The sequence below is a fragment of the Phoenix dactylifera genome, chromosome 11 (assembly GCF_051530095.1).
Source record: "Phoenix dactylifera cultivar Ajwa chromosome 11, Ajwa_hap1_PhDact_Kaust_v1.1, whole genome shotgun sequence".
In the NCBI taxonomy this organism is placed as follows: Eukaryota; Viridiplantae; Streptophyta; class Magnoliopsida; order Arecales; family Arecaceae; genus Phoenix; species Phoenix dactylifera.
Genome location: NC_143200.1, coordinates 810014 through 826530, shown reverse-complemented (window position 1 = coordinate 826530; position 16517 = coordinate 810014). Strand labels below are relative to the sequence as shown.

The window sequence follows — 16517 nt, the reverse complement described above, 5'->3', positions numbered from 1 at the left end:
TGTGAGTCATTCATTACAGTATGCTAGTATCTGTGACATGGATGGGCTGGTAGGAGTTAATGTTTCTTTAAGGTTGGGGGTGGCTGAGTGGGCTCTTGGCCAATGTAGTCATTAAGAGGGATGGGCTAACCCTACCTATATACCTCATGGTTTTATGTTGCAAGATTTTTAATCTTATTCATGCCCATTACTTTTTATGAACTCAAAAATCATCAATAAAAGCAAAACTAGCAGCAAACCCATTGGGGCATCAAACTCGAGGAGAATGATTTGTATGGAGTCTAAGTTTGATTTCAATCAAGATCTGCATCATGATCATTGCTCAAAAAAAGGTGTGCATCATGATCCTCATTTGTTATAAGTTGGGTTTCAGTATTGAGGCTGGTTGATGCTGGTTTCTAACTTAGTTCAAAATTTCATACAAACTTGGTATCTAACTCAACTTTGTCATGATACCAGTCTCTATCCGATATATGGTGTTAATATAAGGTGTTAACGTATTTAACTGTGACATTTAACACACGCCAAAAGAGAAAAAATTAACAGTCAAGTGGACTGGAACCCAGGCACGACAAAGAAACCCCTTCTCGTTTTCTGTCTTATAATATAAAGTCCCGCTCTTTTGAAAACCCTGCGTCTCTAACCACGTCACACCTCCGTAACCACGCCGCCTCCCCGTCTCCCGCTCGCCGTCGCTGGCCCTCCCCCGACCCCTCTCCGCCGTAAGGGTTAGGGTTTTGGCGAAATGGTCCTCTCCGCCCTCCTCCCCCCTCCTCTCCGCCCTCGCAACCCATCCCAACCCCCGATCTCGGCTGCCTCCGTCCACCCCCGCACCGCCCCTCTCCGCCGCCCTGGTTGCGGCGGCACCACCGGCCTCGCCCTCCGCTGCCGGTTGGTAATCCGGGCCCTGGACGCCGCCCAGCCGTTCGACTACGAGTCTCGGGCCTCCGAACTGCTCGACCGCCGCTCCAAGCTCAAGATCGGCATCATCGGCTTCGGCAACTTCGGCCAGTTCCTCGCCCGCACCTTCGCCCACCAGGGCCACGCCCTCCTCGCCCATTCGCGCTCCGACTACTCCGACGTCGCTCGCTCCCTCGGCGTCTCCTTTTTCCGCGACCCCCACGACCTGTGCGAGGAGCACCCCGACGTGGTCCTCCTCTGCACCTCGATCCTCTCCACCGATGCCGTTCTCCGCTCCCTCCCCATCCAGCGCCTCCGCCGCAACACTCTCTTCGTCGACGTTCTCTCCGTCAAGGAGTTCCCCAAGAACCTCTTCCTCCAGCTTCTCCCACCGGACTTCGACATTCTCTGCACCCACCCCATGTTCGGGCCCGAGAGCGGCAAGAACGGCTGGGCCGGCCTGTCCTTCGTCTACGAGAAGGTCCGTATCGGCGATTCCGGCGGCCGCGCAGAGCGCTGCCGGCGATTCCTTGAGATCTTCGAGCGCGAGGGCTGCCGGATGGTGGAGATGTCCTGTACGGATCATGACGAGAATGCTGCTGAAATACAGTTCCTGACTCACACCGTGGGGAGGATTCTTGCCAAGTTGGATCTCAAGTCGACCCCGATTAACACCAAGGGGTACGAGACCCTGCTCGATCTGGTGGAGAACACATGCAGTGATAGTTTCGAGCTGTACAATGGGTTGTTCATGTACAACAAGAATTCCACCGAGCTGCTTGAGAGAATGGATGTCGCATTCGATTCGTTGAAGAAGGAGCTGTTCGGGCGTTTGCATGATATACTGAGGAAGCAGCTGTTCGAGTTCGATAGAAAGGGCTAATGATTGGAGCACAGGTATCTGTTCTTCTTCAAGTTCTTCGTTTTCTTTGTTCTTCCTGTTGAATTTATATGTTTAGGAAGCTAGTCATGTTGCAGCTTTTCATGCCAAAAAAAACGACATGAAGAATCAATTCATGATTTCTCAAAGATATTGTATTGAAATGCATCTACGATACCAACTCTCAATCTAACAACCCTATAATGGTCGAGCAACTACAATGAAAGTAGTAGAATAGCTTGGAGTTCTGTGCTGGTCTTGTTCTTTGTTCGCAAATGCTGTATCTTGTGTCTGTCCTGAGTCATTTTTGGTGAGTTATAACTTGGTCATTGCGGGAAAATGGTGGTAGAGATTTGGTAAGGTTAAGGAGAACGAGAAGCTTTGAAAATATTGCTCCACAGGATAATGAGGGCATGTTTGATGGGTGAGAGTTTAGAGGGCTGAGGAAGGGGAAATTCATGACTGACATGCTGTTGCTTGAAAAGAGATTGACCTTGAAGCAAATCTTGCATGTCAACAATTATTGTATAAGAAATTTTTAGGTGCAGGGTGGGGTAATAGGACTGCAGAGGATGTCAATACCTTTGTTGTGTGGAGGAAGTATGGGAGTGGGAATAACAGTCCGTTTTGATTCTTTGCTCAAGGATGTGGTCAAAATTTGTTTCTTCAAATATTAGTGCCAGGTGAACCACAATTTATGCATTGCGGGTCTCAATTTGGGAATGATTTTATTTTAGTGCACTACAAAAGAAAGGGGTGTTTAGGTACCAAGAAGCTCCTATATTTGTATGGTATTTTATAGTGAGTGGAATATAGCATTAAAATCCTTCCATTTTGCTGAGATAAGAAGGTGAGAAAGGGAGAAATTAGAAGGGTCAGATACCATAGAGTTTTTTGGTTATCAGAAAACACATTTTCAATCAAGCAAAAAAAAAAAAAAGGAAGAAAGGAAAAAGAAAAGTAAAAAACCTTTTCAGCATATTGCATGTAACATAGTATGGATTTTATATGAAGATTGGCATAGTATAGAATGCATGATATGTACTGTGCCAATACCTTATGGACATGCGGTGTTGGCACAATACAGGTTGTGTGCCACTGCTTGGCTGTGCCAGTGTGCTGACATGCTTGGCACAACACAACAGAGTACATACTATGTCAGTGCCAGGCCTATGCACTACTAGCCTGCAATACTTTAATCCTTGATCATGTGTATGAATGAAGTTGAAGAATCCAACTTCATCCCTTTGTACATACATATATATGACTGATTTTTTCATGAATTTGAAATTATTTATGAGTTTCTTTAGCCAATCAAAATTAATTGCAAATTTGTGGCCAACTCAGGCTCTTAGTCCCCTTTCCTTTCCCCTTTTGTCATTTCAGCCCCACCATTCCACCTAGGTGGATGTGTTACCCATGTTAACTGAAGGGGAAGAACATGAAGAAGTAAAATAGAAAAGAACATGAAGAAGTAAAATAGAAAAGAACATGAAGAAATAAAATAGAAAAGAACATGATATACAATATCTATGAATAAACATTTTGATGCGGACGCATATTCTCATCTATCATTCAGTCCTTATGTTGTTGTTATTATTGTTTCCTGAATTTTTAGCTTGGAGAATATCTGCAGCATTGTTTCCTTATGCTGAACCATGACATGTTTTTCCTACTTTTAACCTGAGTGAATGTAGTCTTGTGACTCTGCTTGTAACAGTGATTGACTTTTCATCCATTCACTGCTCACTGGTGTATGTTTCGGCTGGTTTCCCATTTTTACTTTCTGTCTTTTGTCTTTTCTTATAGGTTGCTGTCTGACTCCTACAGTGCTTTCTATTTCATGTTTTAGGTACTATTATCAACCATATTTACCAAGCACTTGGCTTACCTCTGCATCGCAAGTTTGCTGTCCATCATATTCAACATTCCTATAGCGCCTAAGAGATCACATTTTGATCCATCTTTTAGGGTTTTGTTACAAATTTGATGTCAGCTATAGAGCAAAGTCCTTGAATCATCGGCAAAAATCTCTGCAAGAGTGCAGCAATCAGTAGGCAAGAAAATTCCTAGATACTGCAATACGTTCAATTATATTCTATTGTCAAAGATCAGTGCTTTTGAAGGCTGAGGTGCTCATTGGCCATAGAGGAGCCGTATGAAGCAGAAGTTTCATGTACGGTTTTGTAATAGCGATGGAAACAGTGATGTTATTATCAACTATGATTATCTAATAGTTCAAATACAGTTGATATAGTTGAAGCACAATCAAAAAATGGTTTTTGGGGGTGGAATCTATGGCGTCAACCTATAGAGTTTGTTGTTTTTCTAATTTCTTCTCTAGCTGAATGTGAGAGATTGGCATTTGATTTACCGGAAGCAGAGGAGGAATTAGTAGTAGGTTATCAAACCGAATATTCAGGTATCAAATTTGGTAACTTGAAATGCCATTTGTATGAGTGGTTGTTTGTTCGACTTCCATTCAGCTTGGGGCCATGTCCTTTATATTTGAAAGCATCTGCACGGGCTGATGATGAACTGTTATTCTATCTTCTGCTTATTTGAACTGAAACTAAAGTAAATGTCAGTAGGGAAAAAGAGAGGCAAGGCACAAGAGTATATGCCGAAGATTAGAGAAGAGAAAGGGTATACTCTGGAGCCTCGAGCTCTTTGATGGTGGTCTATTCCTCAGATCAATGGTAGGATGGGAATGTGGGAAAGTAAGAAAATCCTTTAGCAAATCAGTTAGACCATACTTCTTTTAAAGAGGTAATGGACTATCACTGAGAATGTGGTGACAACTAATGAATCATTTTTGGAGTGGATCATAGCTGAGGAGAACATTATGTTCATTCGAGTTGGGAGAGGCTTGATTTGGTGTACCATATGCCAATGCTTGAGCTACTTGGCACGCTAGAATTGAAAGGCCCAACCATCATAGAGGCATCAAACAACACAAGAAACGATGATGCCTTTCTGGAATGTTTTTAGCATTAGGAGGGTGGAACAAAGAGGTCCCTCCCAATGTAGCTGCACTGCGTGATGGAAAAGTTGCTGCAAGACCAATATCAACACTTCGCACCAAGGCATCGGCTTCAAACTAAAAACTCTATACTTCATAATAACATTAACAAACCCATTCGGTTTAGACAGGCTCTCCTCGCCAGATTTTTCAACAGAAAAGGAAGGGCTTACTCAGCTTCAGATCCACCACATCAAACTTTGCGCGACTGACCCTTTTTTTTTTCTGAGGCGAAACTTTGGTCAACTGATTGAAAAGGACTCCACACCAACTTTCCAACCATCATATGGAGCATTTAAACAACTTTTTGTTCCTCTCCTAAGAAAAATTATCATTGTCATAACCATCACTAACATGATCATCGTCGTCGTCTACTATTCAGCACAGGAAAATTTGGCTGCCCGGAGCGGCGGAGCCCATGCATGGACACTGGGAGCTTCATTGCATCAACTACAGCTTGAAACTTAAAACACCAGACACAGGCCTTGGTATAACAGGTAAAAGAGAAGAGAACGAAGCAAAAAGGATAGAAGGTTGAGGTAAATATGGTGGTGAAGAAGGGATGCTGCTATCTTCTCAGAAGATCCTGAAGAGGATGCCTCCATGTGCAGCGAAGAACGGTGCAAATACAAGAGATTCGACGGCCATTAACTTGATAAGGATGTTGAGTGATGGTCCAGATGTGTCCTTTAGTGGGTCTCCGATGGTGTCACCGATCACAGCAGCCTTGTGGGCATCTGATCCTTTGGGACCAAGGGTCCTAGCATGCTCTGAAGCCCCAGCCTGACCCCCAAAAGGAAGAACACACAACAACAACAACAAAGAACAGAAAAAATCATTACTAACTTCTAAATAGCATGATCAGCTAAAGTGGTGACAAATTCCAAGTTCAATTTCATGGAAGACATCTGAAGCCCGCAAGAATTCGAAAAAAGATTCAAGGGTAGCTTTTACCTCAATATACTTCTTAGCATTATCCCATGCACCACCAGTGTTTGATGCAGATATTGCAACCTGTAAACAGAGGGAAGGCCCATGATTTCTTGCACTCAATGCTCTAAAAAGTTCAAAATAATGATTTTCCACAGACCTGAACGCCAGATACAAGGGCGCCTGCAAGAACCCCTGATAGAGTTTCCACACCAAAGAAGGTTCCAACAATGAGAGGTGTGAGCATGACTAGAGCACCAGGTGGAATCATCTCCCTGATGGAGGCATCTGTCGAGATTTTGACACAAGTGGCATAGTCAGGTTTGGCGGTTCCCTCCATAAGACCGGGTATGGTGTTAAACTGTCGGCGAACTTCCTCCACCATCTTCAGAGCTGCACTGCCTACACTCTTCATGGTCATGGCTGAGAACCAGTAAGGAAGCATTGCACCAACAATTAGCCCGATGAACACTTTAGGTGTCAGAACATCCACAGTTGATAATGCCGCCCGACTCACAAAGGCGCCGAAGAGTGCAAGGGACACCAAGGCAGCTGAACCAATGGCAAAACCCTGAAAAAGAAGCAGGTGGATTTAAGTGGAATATAAGTTTATGAGCCGGTGCAAATAAAACAAATGGAATGCCTGGGTAAGATTCATCGTCCTACACAGAATTCCAACAGACCAAACAAGGAGACAACAAAACCTTGGAGGTTTGACAATTACCCATACACTACATAAAACTTACATTGATAGACACATGCACGGATGCTAAGTCCTACAAGTAAATAAATAGGGCAAGCACAATGCTATTGTCTGCAATATTACTGCCATCTAATTAGGCAACCCAATTTTTTAAAGAATAAAAATGTGGGTGCCTTCTCCGAAAGAAATGCGGATGCAATTTCCTTCCTTCCAAAACAGATACTTTTGTCTGAAAAAAGCTGACATAAAGTTTCCCTCAAAATTGGCATCTTTCTCTGTTAGAGGTGTTGCAAAAATGTCTGCAATCAAGTAAATAGCTCCCGGAATGAATAGATCAGATCGAATTGGAAGACAGAAAGATTGTATAAGTTGCATGTTTTGCCACCACCTAGTGGAAAAACATTAGGTGAAAGCATCATGTTGAAGTGGAAAGCACCATATTCTAGTGTATAATGAAGGCAAGGTTAAATCATCATAGCTTCATGCTCAGGCCTCCTAAATTTGCTATTACCTCAAATACCTCTAATATTGAATGCCTAAAATCATATGCCTGTAAGCGAATAGGAAGCAGGAAATGATTTGTATACCTTTCCGATAGCAGCAGTGGTATTGCCTGCAGCATCAAGTGCATCAGTTCTCTCACGTATTCTGTGGCTCATTCCAGCCATCTCGGCAATGCCTCCAGCATTGTCACTGATGGGGCCATAGGCATCAATGGCCAGCCCAGTAGCAATTGTGCTCAACATGCCTAGAGCAGCAACTGCAATACCATACATGGCAGCAAGGCTAAAACTAACAAAAATGCTGACAGCAATAGCGAAAATTGGAATGATCACAGACTTGTATCCCAATGCAAGCCCGAAAATGACGTTAGTGGCAGCTCCAGTTCTGCAGGAATCAGCTACATCTTGCACGGGGCTACAAAAAAAAAGAAGCTTTGTCAAACTATCAGTGAGCCATTTGATACAAAATTAATTCATCGCAACTAACAAAAGAAAGAAATTTCACCTGTATGCGTTGCTTGTGTAGTATTCAGTGACAAACCCAATAATCAGGCCAGCCCATAGACCAACTCCAACACAGAAGAACAGCTGCCTGCAAATAATATTTCAAACTATCATTTTTTTTTGGTACATAATATTTCAAACTATTATTAATAAGCATGAAAACATAACACTTTCAACATAAATATTACTTACCAGTTTGTCACTTGCTTCTGGGTGCCAAAATTGAAGATTGTGAAGCTAGAAGGAAGTGCAATCCAACTGATAATTGCAATACCAACAGTCATAAGAAAAGTTGAGATTATGAGCTGCTTCTTCAGTGCAGGCTCGATTTCCTTCACTGCCTTTATTTCAAAGAAGTCAGTTGCAAACAGAGTAGTGATCAAACAAACAATGATACCCATAGAGCTGATAAGCAACGGATAGCACATTGCAGTCAAATCATGGTTGATTCCAAAGGATGAGATTGAAGCAACAACAAGGGCAGCACAGGAAGATTCAGCATATGAGCCAAAAAGATCGGATCCCATCCCGGCAATATCCCCGACATTATCTCCAACATTGTCAGCAATCACCTGTCAGATATCTCTAGAAGTTAAAGAATCTTAAGCAGCGTGGGATATCTAAGATCTTAAAAAAAATAATGTATGTAAGAAATTCTAGTATCTGCAGCTTGGTCGACAGTGGATGAGGCACTGGTATTCTGTAAAAACAGGTAGATGAGTGCAGAGTTCATAAAAACAAGAATATAGTTCGTACTTTGTATGCTTCCAGAAAATTATCATAAATAGTGGGAAAAATAAGAAGAAAGAAGCCCCAAAAGCCTATTATTAAACAACGATATAGAAACTTACAGCTGGATTCCTTGGGTCATCTTCAGGGATATTCCTCTCAACCTTACCAACAAGATCAGCGCCAACATCAGCAGCTTTTGTATAGATACCTCCTCCAACTCTCCCAAAAAGAGCCATGGAAGAGCCACCAAGACCATAACCAGTAATAGCCTCAAAAAGGCCTTCCCAGTCATCACCATAATACAGCTTGAATAGGTTGATTGCAATGTAGAGAACCAAAAGCCCATTTGCAGCAAGCAAAAAGCCCATCACTGCACCTGAGCGGAATGCAGTAATGAAAGCTTTTCCAACACCCCACCTTGCTTCCAAAGTTGTTCTGGCGTTTGCATATGTCGCAATTTTCATTCCAAGAAAACCAGATACCAGAGAGGTGATTGCACCGAGCAAGAAGGACACAGTGCTAAAGACAGCATTTGCAAGCGCAGGCTTGCAATACTTGTCCTTGCTATAGGCGCAGGGCTGGCTCTTAGTGCTAAAGCCCTCCACAGAGCCAAGGAATAGGAATACCAGGATTGCAAAAGCAACCATGAAAATTCCAACATACTGATACTCGGTGAAAAGGAATGAAGTTGCTCCTGTTTATATAAACCCAACCATTATAATATCAAAAATTTTTATTCAAAATAAGCACTAAGTTTTTGCTGCTGATTACCAATAACAACTAGTGATAACAGAGCATCTAACACAAGAAATGGAAGATAAGCATACCATACTAACGAAATTCCATGCCAATTCCATTGATTAATCAGTTTGCATACTGTGACGGGAAAACCTAAAAGCTAAAAAATCCATATTGATCTATCAGCATAAAATCTTGCTTTGAAAAATATTAAGAAAAATCCACAACAATTTGTCACTCTTATAGCAATGCAAACACTGTTTTATCAGAGAACAGATTCTTAGATCAACTTTAACTTTTTAATATACTTATTCGGCAAGGAGCCTCTACAAAACTCTCGCGATGATCAATTTTATTAATTTGGAGATATTGATGGAGTGGAATCCGGAACTCTCGCAATTGTAACATATATCCTGCAGATAAGACAAGCATCTGATACCCCGACAAAGAGCATCATAGGTCATGTAATTAACAACCTTTCTATCAAAAATAGACAAATTAAATAAATAAAATAAAAGAAACAAGAAGCAAAAAAATACATAACAAACAAAAATAAGTAGAAAGGAGACCAGAATAATAGGAGAACTTGTAGCCTCCTATTTTTTCATATAACCAAAACATAAATAGAAAAGGGGAAAAAAAGAAAAAATCGGACTCATTGAAACACTACCTTAGTCATCCAACTAGTAATAAAAACAGGAACCAATTCCAGAATCCGACGTTTTCTTATCAGAGAAATCAGCTGGAAACAAATAAAATAGAATAAAAGTATCGAGTGTGAATGAAGGAACGAATCCTCCAGTACCCGACAAAAAAGTTTCCGTTTCCACCAAAAAAAAAAGAGAGGAAAATATTGTTCTAAAAATCCCGCGTGAAAGAAGAGATTAGGATTGTAGATAATATACTCTGAACAGTATACAGAAATGAGTGAAAATGTAAGCATAATAGCCATAGATCTCTAAATATCGCTCATAAAAAAAAAAAAAAGAACAACTTGAACTCATTGACACACGACTTGAGTCAATAAAAGGTATACTTCGCCCAATACCTATTAAATTTCTTTTCCGACAAATCAACTAGAAACATATAAAATACAAGAAATAAACAGGGCCAAATGACCGACCGGTCCGAATATTTTTTTTTAAAAAACCCGATCTTTTTCAAGGAAAAAAAGAAACGTTATTGAAAGAAAAACCATCAAACCACGAAACCACGAAATACGGAAGCACCCAAATCGAGAGAACAAGAAGAGACCGACTGAGAGATTACGAAAACCTTGGGATCTGAACCGCCGAGCCGTTACCTTCGTAGATGGCGCTCTGGATCTCAGCGCACTTCACCACGACGTTGTGATCAGTGAGCCCCTCCTCTTCCTCGATGAGGTAGTCGGAGCAGCCGTTCTTGTTCTTGCTCCCCGCTAGCGGCCCCTGCCTCTCCGGCGACAGCTTCACCCTCGACACCAGCAGCCACTGCATCAAAGCGAACCCAATCCCGACGACGGCTGCCACGGGGATCACGATCTCCGTCAGGAGATCCGTCAGTATCGCCGCTCCCATTGCTCGATCTGCCCCGAAAAAAACGAAAACTCAACCTCCACCAAACGGCGTTCGACGGTGGCGGCGGAGAACCAAAGTCCTATACCGTGAAATGAGTCGAAGAGAGATCGAAAAGGCGAGGGTTTCGGGGGCTTCTGGCTCTCGCTCTCTATGCACTACGGAGAACACCTTCAACACCTCGACCCCGAGCTCCTTATATAGAAGGCATTGCCGATTAGTTATTAATTAAAAATGACATAAATAATTATAATTACGTTAATAACTTTAGTCTTAATGGAGCTCCTTAATTAAATCCGGATCCTCCGTGGCTATCGATGTGCGGCCCCCTCTGTTGCCATCTGATGATTGGCTAATAAGGTGGGGTCCATGAAATAATACACGGTGGGCCCCATTATCTGGCCCAACGCTCGCCGGAGTACACACAGTGGATCCGCACTCGCTCCCACCCTTTTAAGAGAGTGTCCGGGATAAGTATCGCGTTATACTAACGCGAATCAGGCTCCGTGACTTTCGAAGTACGCGTGTCGTGATATAACTGGATTAAGTGTCAGAGCACAGGATAGTGCGGTTATTCTGGAGAATAATTTGATAGGTTCTTACGAGGAGGGTGATCTTGACCGTTGGATGTGGAGTGAGGGATAACAGTAATTAATTGATTGTTAATTATGAAATAGATGGGCGGTTACGAGAGTACAGCGGGAAGAGTGTACTCATGAATAGACGTTGGAGCAGCTAGACGGTCCGGATGGAGCAGCTAATAAGATGATATGAAATGGACGGTGGGGATGGGGTTTGATAGAGAATAAGGGTTAACGGAGCGGGCCTGAGGGGACCAATCAGCGTATGATGCCCAGCGGATAACGCCTCGGTGTCGAGTTCTATTTCCTTTTTTTTTTGTTGTTGTTATTTTTCCCTTCCCCTTACAATATTCCAAAACTGGCTGTGACAACCTAGACACGTAATGACTAATGATGAAATCACCATCATCTTTTGTGTGTGTGTGTGTGTGTGTGTTCCACTTGCTAGGATAGCATAGTGGCATCCTTCAAAATTTTCAAATCTTAATAAAATTTTATCTATTAAATTTAAAATTTATGTTTCAAAATGATGGCTAGTCTGCATTACTCGACATTTTGATATCTTGATTCTTTTAAATATTGACTAAAATCATGGAGCATCTTGATGCTTCACTTTTTTTTTAAAACTTTCCATCATCTATGAAATGAGCTAAGATCCTTACATCTCTCTCATATTAGTAACCGGCCACGATTGCTGAAATCAGAAGCTTTGAAATCTCGCCATTCTTTCAATCTAATATTGTTACATGGTTCGCATACGACAGCATAATTTTATAAAGTTTGTTGAACAATGTTGGACGCATATATCTCTACATTAATTACAATGCGCACGGCATACAATACATTGCATAAACTGTATGAATCATCCAACTTAGATGGGAGCCCCAAATGTCCCTAACCAACTCATGTGATATTTCTGTAACGCTGGTGATCATAGCCACCTGCATAAGGACTCTAGCCGCTATCATTCTCGGCTGAGGGCTAACTTCCTTGAAGACTCGGGCATTCTTATTCAGCCAACACTGATAGGTCAGATAGGCAGCACATGTCCTCCTCTCCTCAAACACAAATCTTCGTGTTGGCCCGAAGCATAGCACCATATCTGCCTAGCTGACGGGCAGCCTATGGGTTTTAATATTATTTCTAAGAAAAGGAGCCAAAAAGCTTATCAGAATAAATTAGATTATACTTTTGTGCAATAAGAGTTTTAATATTTTAGGAATTATTTTTTAGTTATTTGGCTTATTATGGCGAGGGTGTGTCCTGGGGAGATGGATGGCCAGCTGGAGATTTGGCACGGGGCAGTGGTTGGTTTGTTTGCTTGCACTTTTTGTCGCGGTCTTTTTCTTTGTGATCCTATGTGGAGGTTAAGATTGGCGTAGGTTGGGTAGAGTGGGCCCCAAAATGCAACATCTCTTTCCTTTTATTTCGTTGATGAGGCGCAAACCCGCGAACTGAGCTGTCATGATGTCATGGCAATCGTATGACGTGTCAGCGAGAAGAAACCGTGGCCGCAAATATTTTTCGCAGCTGGCACGCAGCCGCGCAACGCGCGTTTCTGGCCACCGTTCATAATCATAGCCGTTGGTGAAATACAAAATGGGAATACAATAAAAAAATTAATATTTTGAATAAAATATAATTTTTTAAAAATTAAAAATTATATTATATTTATATTTAATAATATAAAAAATTATACTTTTTATTATATGAAATTTATTTTTATTTATAGTTTTAATAGAACGTTAACCAAACCGTTAATCTTAAATGAGAACGAGATGCTACATTAAAAAAATTTAAAAAATAACCAAAATAACTTTAGATGACGTAACAAGTATTCGGAAATATGTGTATCCTCCATGAAATTTCGATTTTCATATGAAATAAATAGTTTTACTAATGCCGTTAATTTAATTAGATATAAGCGTAGATTTTACAAACTATTAGATATAAGTATAATAAATATAAATTTGAACAAAATTTTTATAATTTATTTTAATATTTTTAATATATGTTATGGTATGAAATTTAAAGATTGTTGGGCATAAATTTCTATCAATGGAAGAAATACCATTAATATCAATCCTGCATAATTGATTTTTTTTTCTATCTCCAACTATTTTTGAAACTATAATGTTGGCTAACTAGAAACTTCCATCATGAATATTGATGATATTAATATCGGTCCTAAGTGATGCACGGGATATATATTTTTTCCAACTATTTGGAAATGCAATATAAAAATCTCAGTAGCCAAATTTTGTTGCACACTAACAATAAATTTTAATAAAAGCGGAGTGGAAACTTTCATCATTAATTTTATTATTAATACCAGAATCTATGGATAAACAAAGAACTCCTGCACAACCTAAGTATAACAAATTATAATAAATAAAATATTTTAATAGTCAATTTTTATTGCACATTCAGTAGTGAACTTTAAAGGGCACTATTAAATAATGTCATTAATATTTGTTACCTTCATCATAGTGACTGTCATAAGTAACCTCATTGTTTGCTTCTTTTTTCTTTTTCTTTTTTTTTCTCTTTTCATGTATATTGCACATAACTCTTTCATTTCCGTGATCAAAACATTCAAGCTCATCTCAATATTTTCTCTAGAGAAAATATGCAACATTATTCTTTGATATGTGGGCTGTTCATTGGCATAGTACAAATACATCTCTGTGCTAACATACGAAAAGTTCCAAAATTGGGAAGGAAGAACGGAGGTGGAGTCAAAAGGCTGCACTAGACTGGTGGGGACGTAAGAAGCAATGCAATGAGATATGCTGTCGGCTTCCCCATACATGATACACATGAGATGCTTCAAAGGAGTAGATCCCATCAGCCACATGTCCAAAGGTAAAAAATTGAGTGCCTCCTGCATCACCATGTCTGGCGACCAGCTTATCACTGTTTTAGAATCCTACTCTAAAATGATGTATGATGCCCTCAAGCTCTTGATACCATAAGTCATCCCCTCCTATGATCCATGCAATTCTGCCATCAACACTATAACACTGACAAGCTGCATACTTTCGATAGCTAAGGACGATAATTTATGATTCGACTCATCAATCTGACCTACGAACGACCTGCTTTAAGCGGATTTAGATTTGACATAAATGAATTTGAATTGTAAATGGGTCAAATCGTCTAAATTTGTTTATTAAATGAGTTGTAGTGTGCCTATCACCGAGTTTAATTAGCCTTTTTTTTATGTTTGGATTTTCAGCAAGCCTATGATGGGATAGTCATCTTATTGGACCAAAATGATAGCTAACGCAAATTAGATTAAACTAAGATATTCTAACTATATTTTAATATTTTTGCAAGACTTTTTGGTGTCGATAGGGATCTTCCTGAGGCCAAATTGATTGCTGACGAAAATTAGTTTAAAATTTCAACATTCCAAGCATATTTTGGTATGTTTGTGATGCAAGGTTGGTATGGAGGTTGCAGCAGATAAGATCCCCTTGCATGCGAATGAATGCTTCATGAAGAAGATCCTTTGGATAGCTATATTATTATCATCATATTTAGTTCCCATCAAGGACCATGTGTAGGTAAGAGGCCCTACCTTTCTTTGTTAAAGGGAAAACAAAGAGAAAAGTTTTTTCCTCCCCTCCCTTTAGGTGCATGGAAAGACTAGCCTTGTCCACCCAATTTAAGATGGTAGGAGAATCCCTTCCCCCACACCCCCCATCTCCCACTCCAACCTTCAATGCAAGACAAAGCTAGTTGTTTGTAAATGCAAGTAATGTTGTAATATATAATTAGATTATTTTTGCCGGTGATGAACAAAGCTGTGGTTCTTGGTTACCGATCATTGTTGCTGGTGTCGGCGGACGGCCGGTCTTCTTGATGATGATCTTTCCTAATTAGCAATACCCAACTTGGCCAACTTATTGATCCTGTTCTTATTAATATGTCCTAGCCGGCAATGCCATAGGTAGGTATCAGAGACATTATCTATCCTGGATCACTTACTTGATGTGTACATTACACTAAAAGGATGTGATATTGTGTAAATGCTATTTATTAATTGTCCATCAACCATAATAACACCATTCACAATGAGGCAATAATAATGGAAGAACATAGGAGGGACACCTTTTTTTTTTAAAAAAAAAAAGAGTCCAGCTCATGTGAGATCCTGTGCTCCAAAATAATGTTCCATTACTATCTTATCATTTCAGGGATAAAGGTATTCATACAAATTGGCCTAAGATTTTAAATAACATATTATCTCAGTATAAGGACAGACAAATGAAATCATTATTGACCGTAATAATGGTTATAATAGATATTATTTAATTCAAAAATACTTTTTGAAATTTTTAATTTTAAAAATGATCACTGAACAAAATTATAACAAAAAATAATGGGTAATGATAAAAATAACAACATCATGTTTTTGTTTTATTGCATAAAATAATATATTTTTAAGTGAACAATTACTTAATTTTGAAGAAAAGTTTTAAAAATTTGTATATAAATATTTTATTACAAAGTACAAATAAACTGCTATCAAAAAATATAACAACCGTTTTTTTTTGTTATAACTGTCCATTATAATAAAGGATAATGAAAAATAATAGCTGTTATATTTTCTATATTATTTATCTCAATAATATCAAGGAGGTGGCCGAAATTATTATAATAGCCATTATAATGGTCATAGCACTGTTACATAAAATGCTGGATTGATCACAACCACCTTGGTTTGTCTAATTTTCATATGAAATTAGGGTTTGATGAAACTTTTCAATCTTGGCTTGAGAATTTTAAAGACAAAGCTTGAAGAACTTTGGCTGGTGCAGAACCTTTTCCCATGAACTTGTTTAAATTATGTGCAGGCTTTTGAGTAAGTTGGAGGGAATCACATCAAGTGGGCCATTAGATTTCATCAATACTATGAAATTGTAAAAGATGGCCGGCCTTGATTTATTCTTGTTTAAATCTGCAATATATGCATGAAAACCCTCTGCTAATCATAATTACATAATGAAAAGTAAATAACAAAAAGATCGAAGCTTGAACTGGACAAACTGAAATCAGTTTGAAACTTTTTTTGAACTGCCTTCTGATATACAAATGACTGGTTTCTAGTAGCAGGCAGATTTAAAAGTTAGAACACAGGATCTAAACTAGCAGTCATGCCAAGCACAATTCCAGTCCTCCTTTTACCTTGGACATTTTCAAGAACTCTAGGTCTAATAATATTTATATGACACCCTGAAAGGCTAAATCTTTTAATCCTTCTATGTCAAACTAATGCAAGGTAGGTATGGTTGCAAAACAAGGAGTAAAAGTTAGAGGAGGAGGCATCTGGATCCATTCTTTTACTCTTAAATCTGGAAATTTTATTCAAAAATTTCATAGGAGGATAGAGACCGGGAAGGATTACGCTATTTGACTCGAATCCATGACCTTACCTGAGGTTGACCACCGAGCATTAGCTCGGT

At 39.8% G+C, this 16517-nt stretch overlaps 2 protein-coding genes across 4 annotated transcripts; one reads left to right on the top strand and one right to left on the bottom strand.

Annotated features, from left to right (window-relative positions):
* Positions 1-6: 6 nt before the first annotated feature.
* Positions 7-4036, top strand: LOC103710118 (arogenate dehydrogenase 2, chloroplastic-like). 3 transcript variants are annotated; one of them, XM_008795734.5, is made up of 2 exons: positions 7-1797; positions 3752-4036. In XM_008795734.5, the coding sequence occupies exon 1, from the start codon at positions 746-748 to the stop codon at positions 1781-1783; it is 1038 nt and encodes a 345-aa protein (XP_008793956.2). In that variant the 5' UTR covers positions 7-745; the 3' UTR covers positions 1784-1797; positions 3752-4036. The 3 variants fall into 3 exon arrangements, with proteins under 3 accessions (XP_008793956.2, XP_038971914.1, XP_008793955.2); XM_039115986.2 differs by having other exon boundaries at positions 3633-4036; XM_008795733.5 differs by having other exon boundaries at positions 3590-4036.
* Positions 4037-4874: 838 nt separating this feature from the next.
* Positions 4875-10651, bottom strand: LOC103710117 (pyrophosphate-energized vacuolar membrane proton pump-like). The gene is made up of 8 exons (XM_008795732.5): positions 10216-10651; positions 8294-8868; positions 7635-8014; positions 7444-7530; positions 7023-7353; positions 5893-6303; positions 5757-5816; positions 4875-5585 (listed from the first exon to the last, which is right to left on the bottom strand). The coding sequence occupies exons 1-8, from the start codon at positions 10466-10468 to the stop codon at positions 5379-5381; spliced, it is 2304 nt and encodes a 767-aa protein (XP_008793954.3). The 5' UTR covers positions 10469-10651; the 3' UTR covers positions 4875-5378.
* Positions 10652-16517: the final 5866 nt, after the last annotated feature.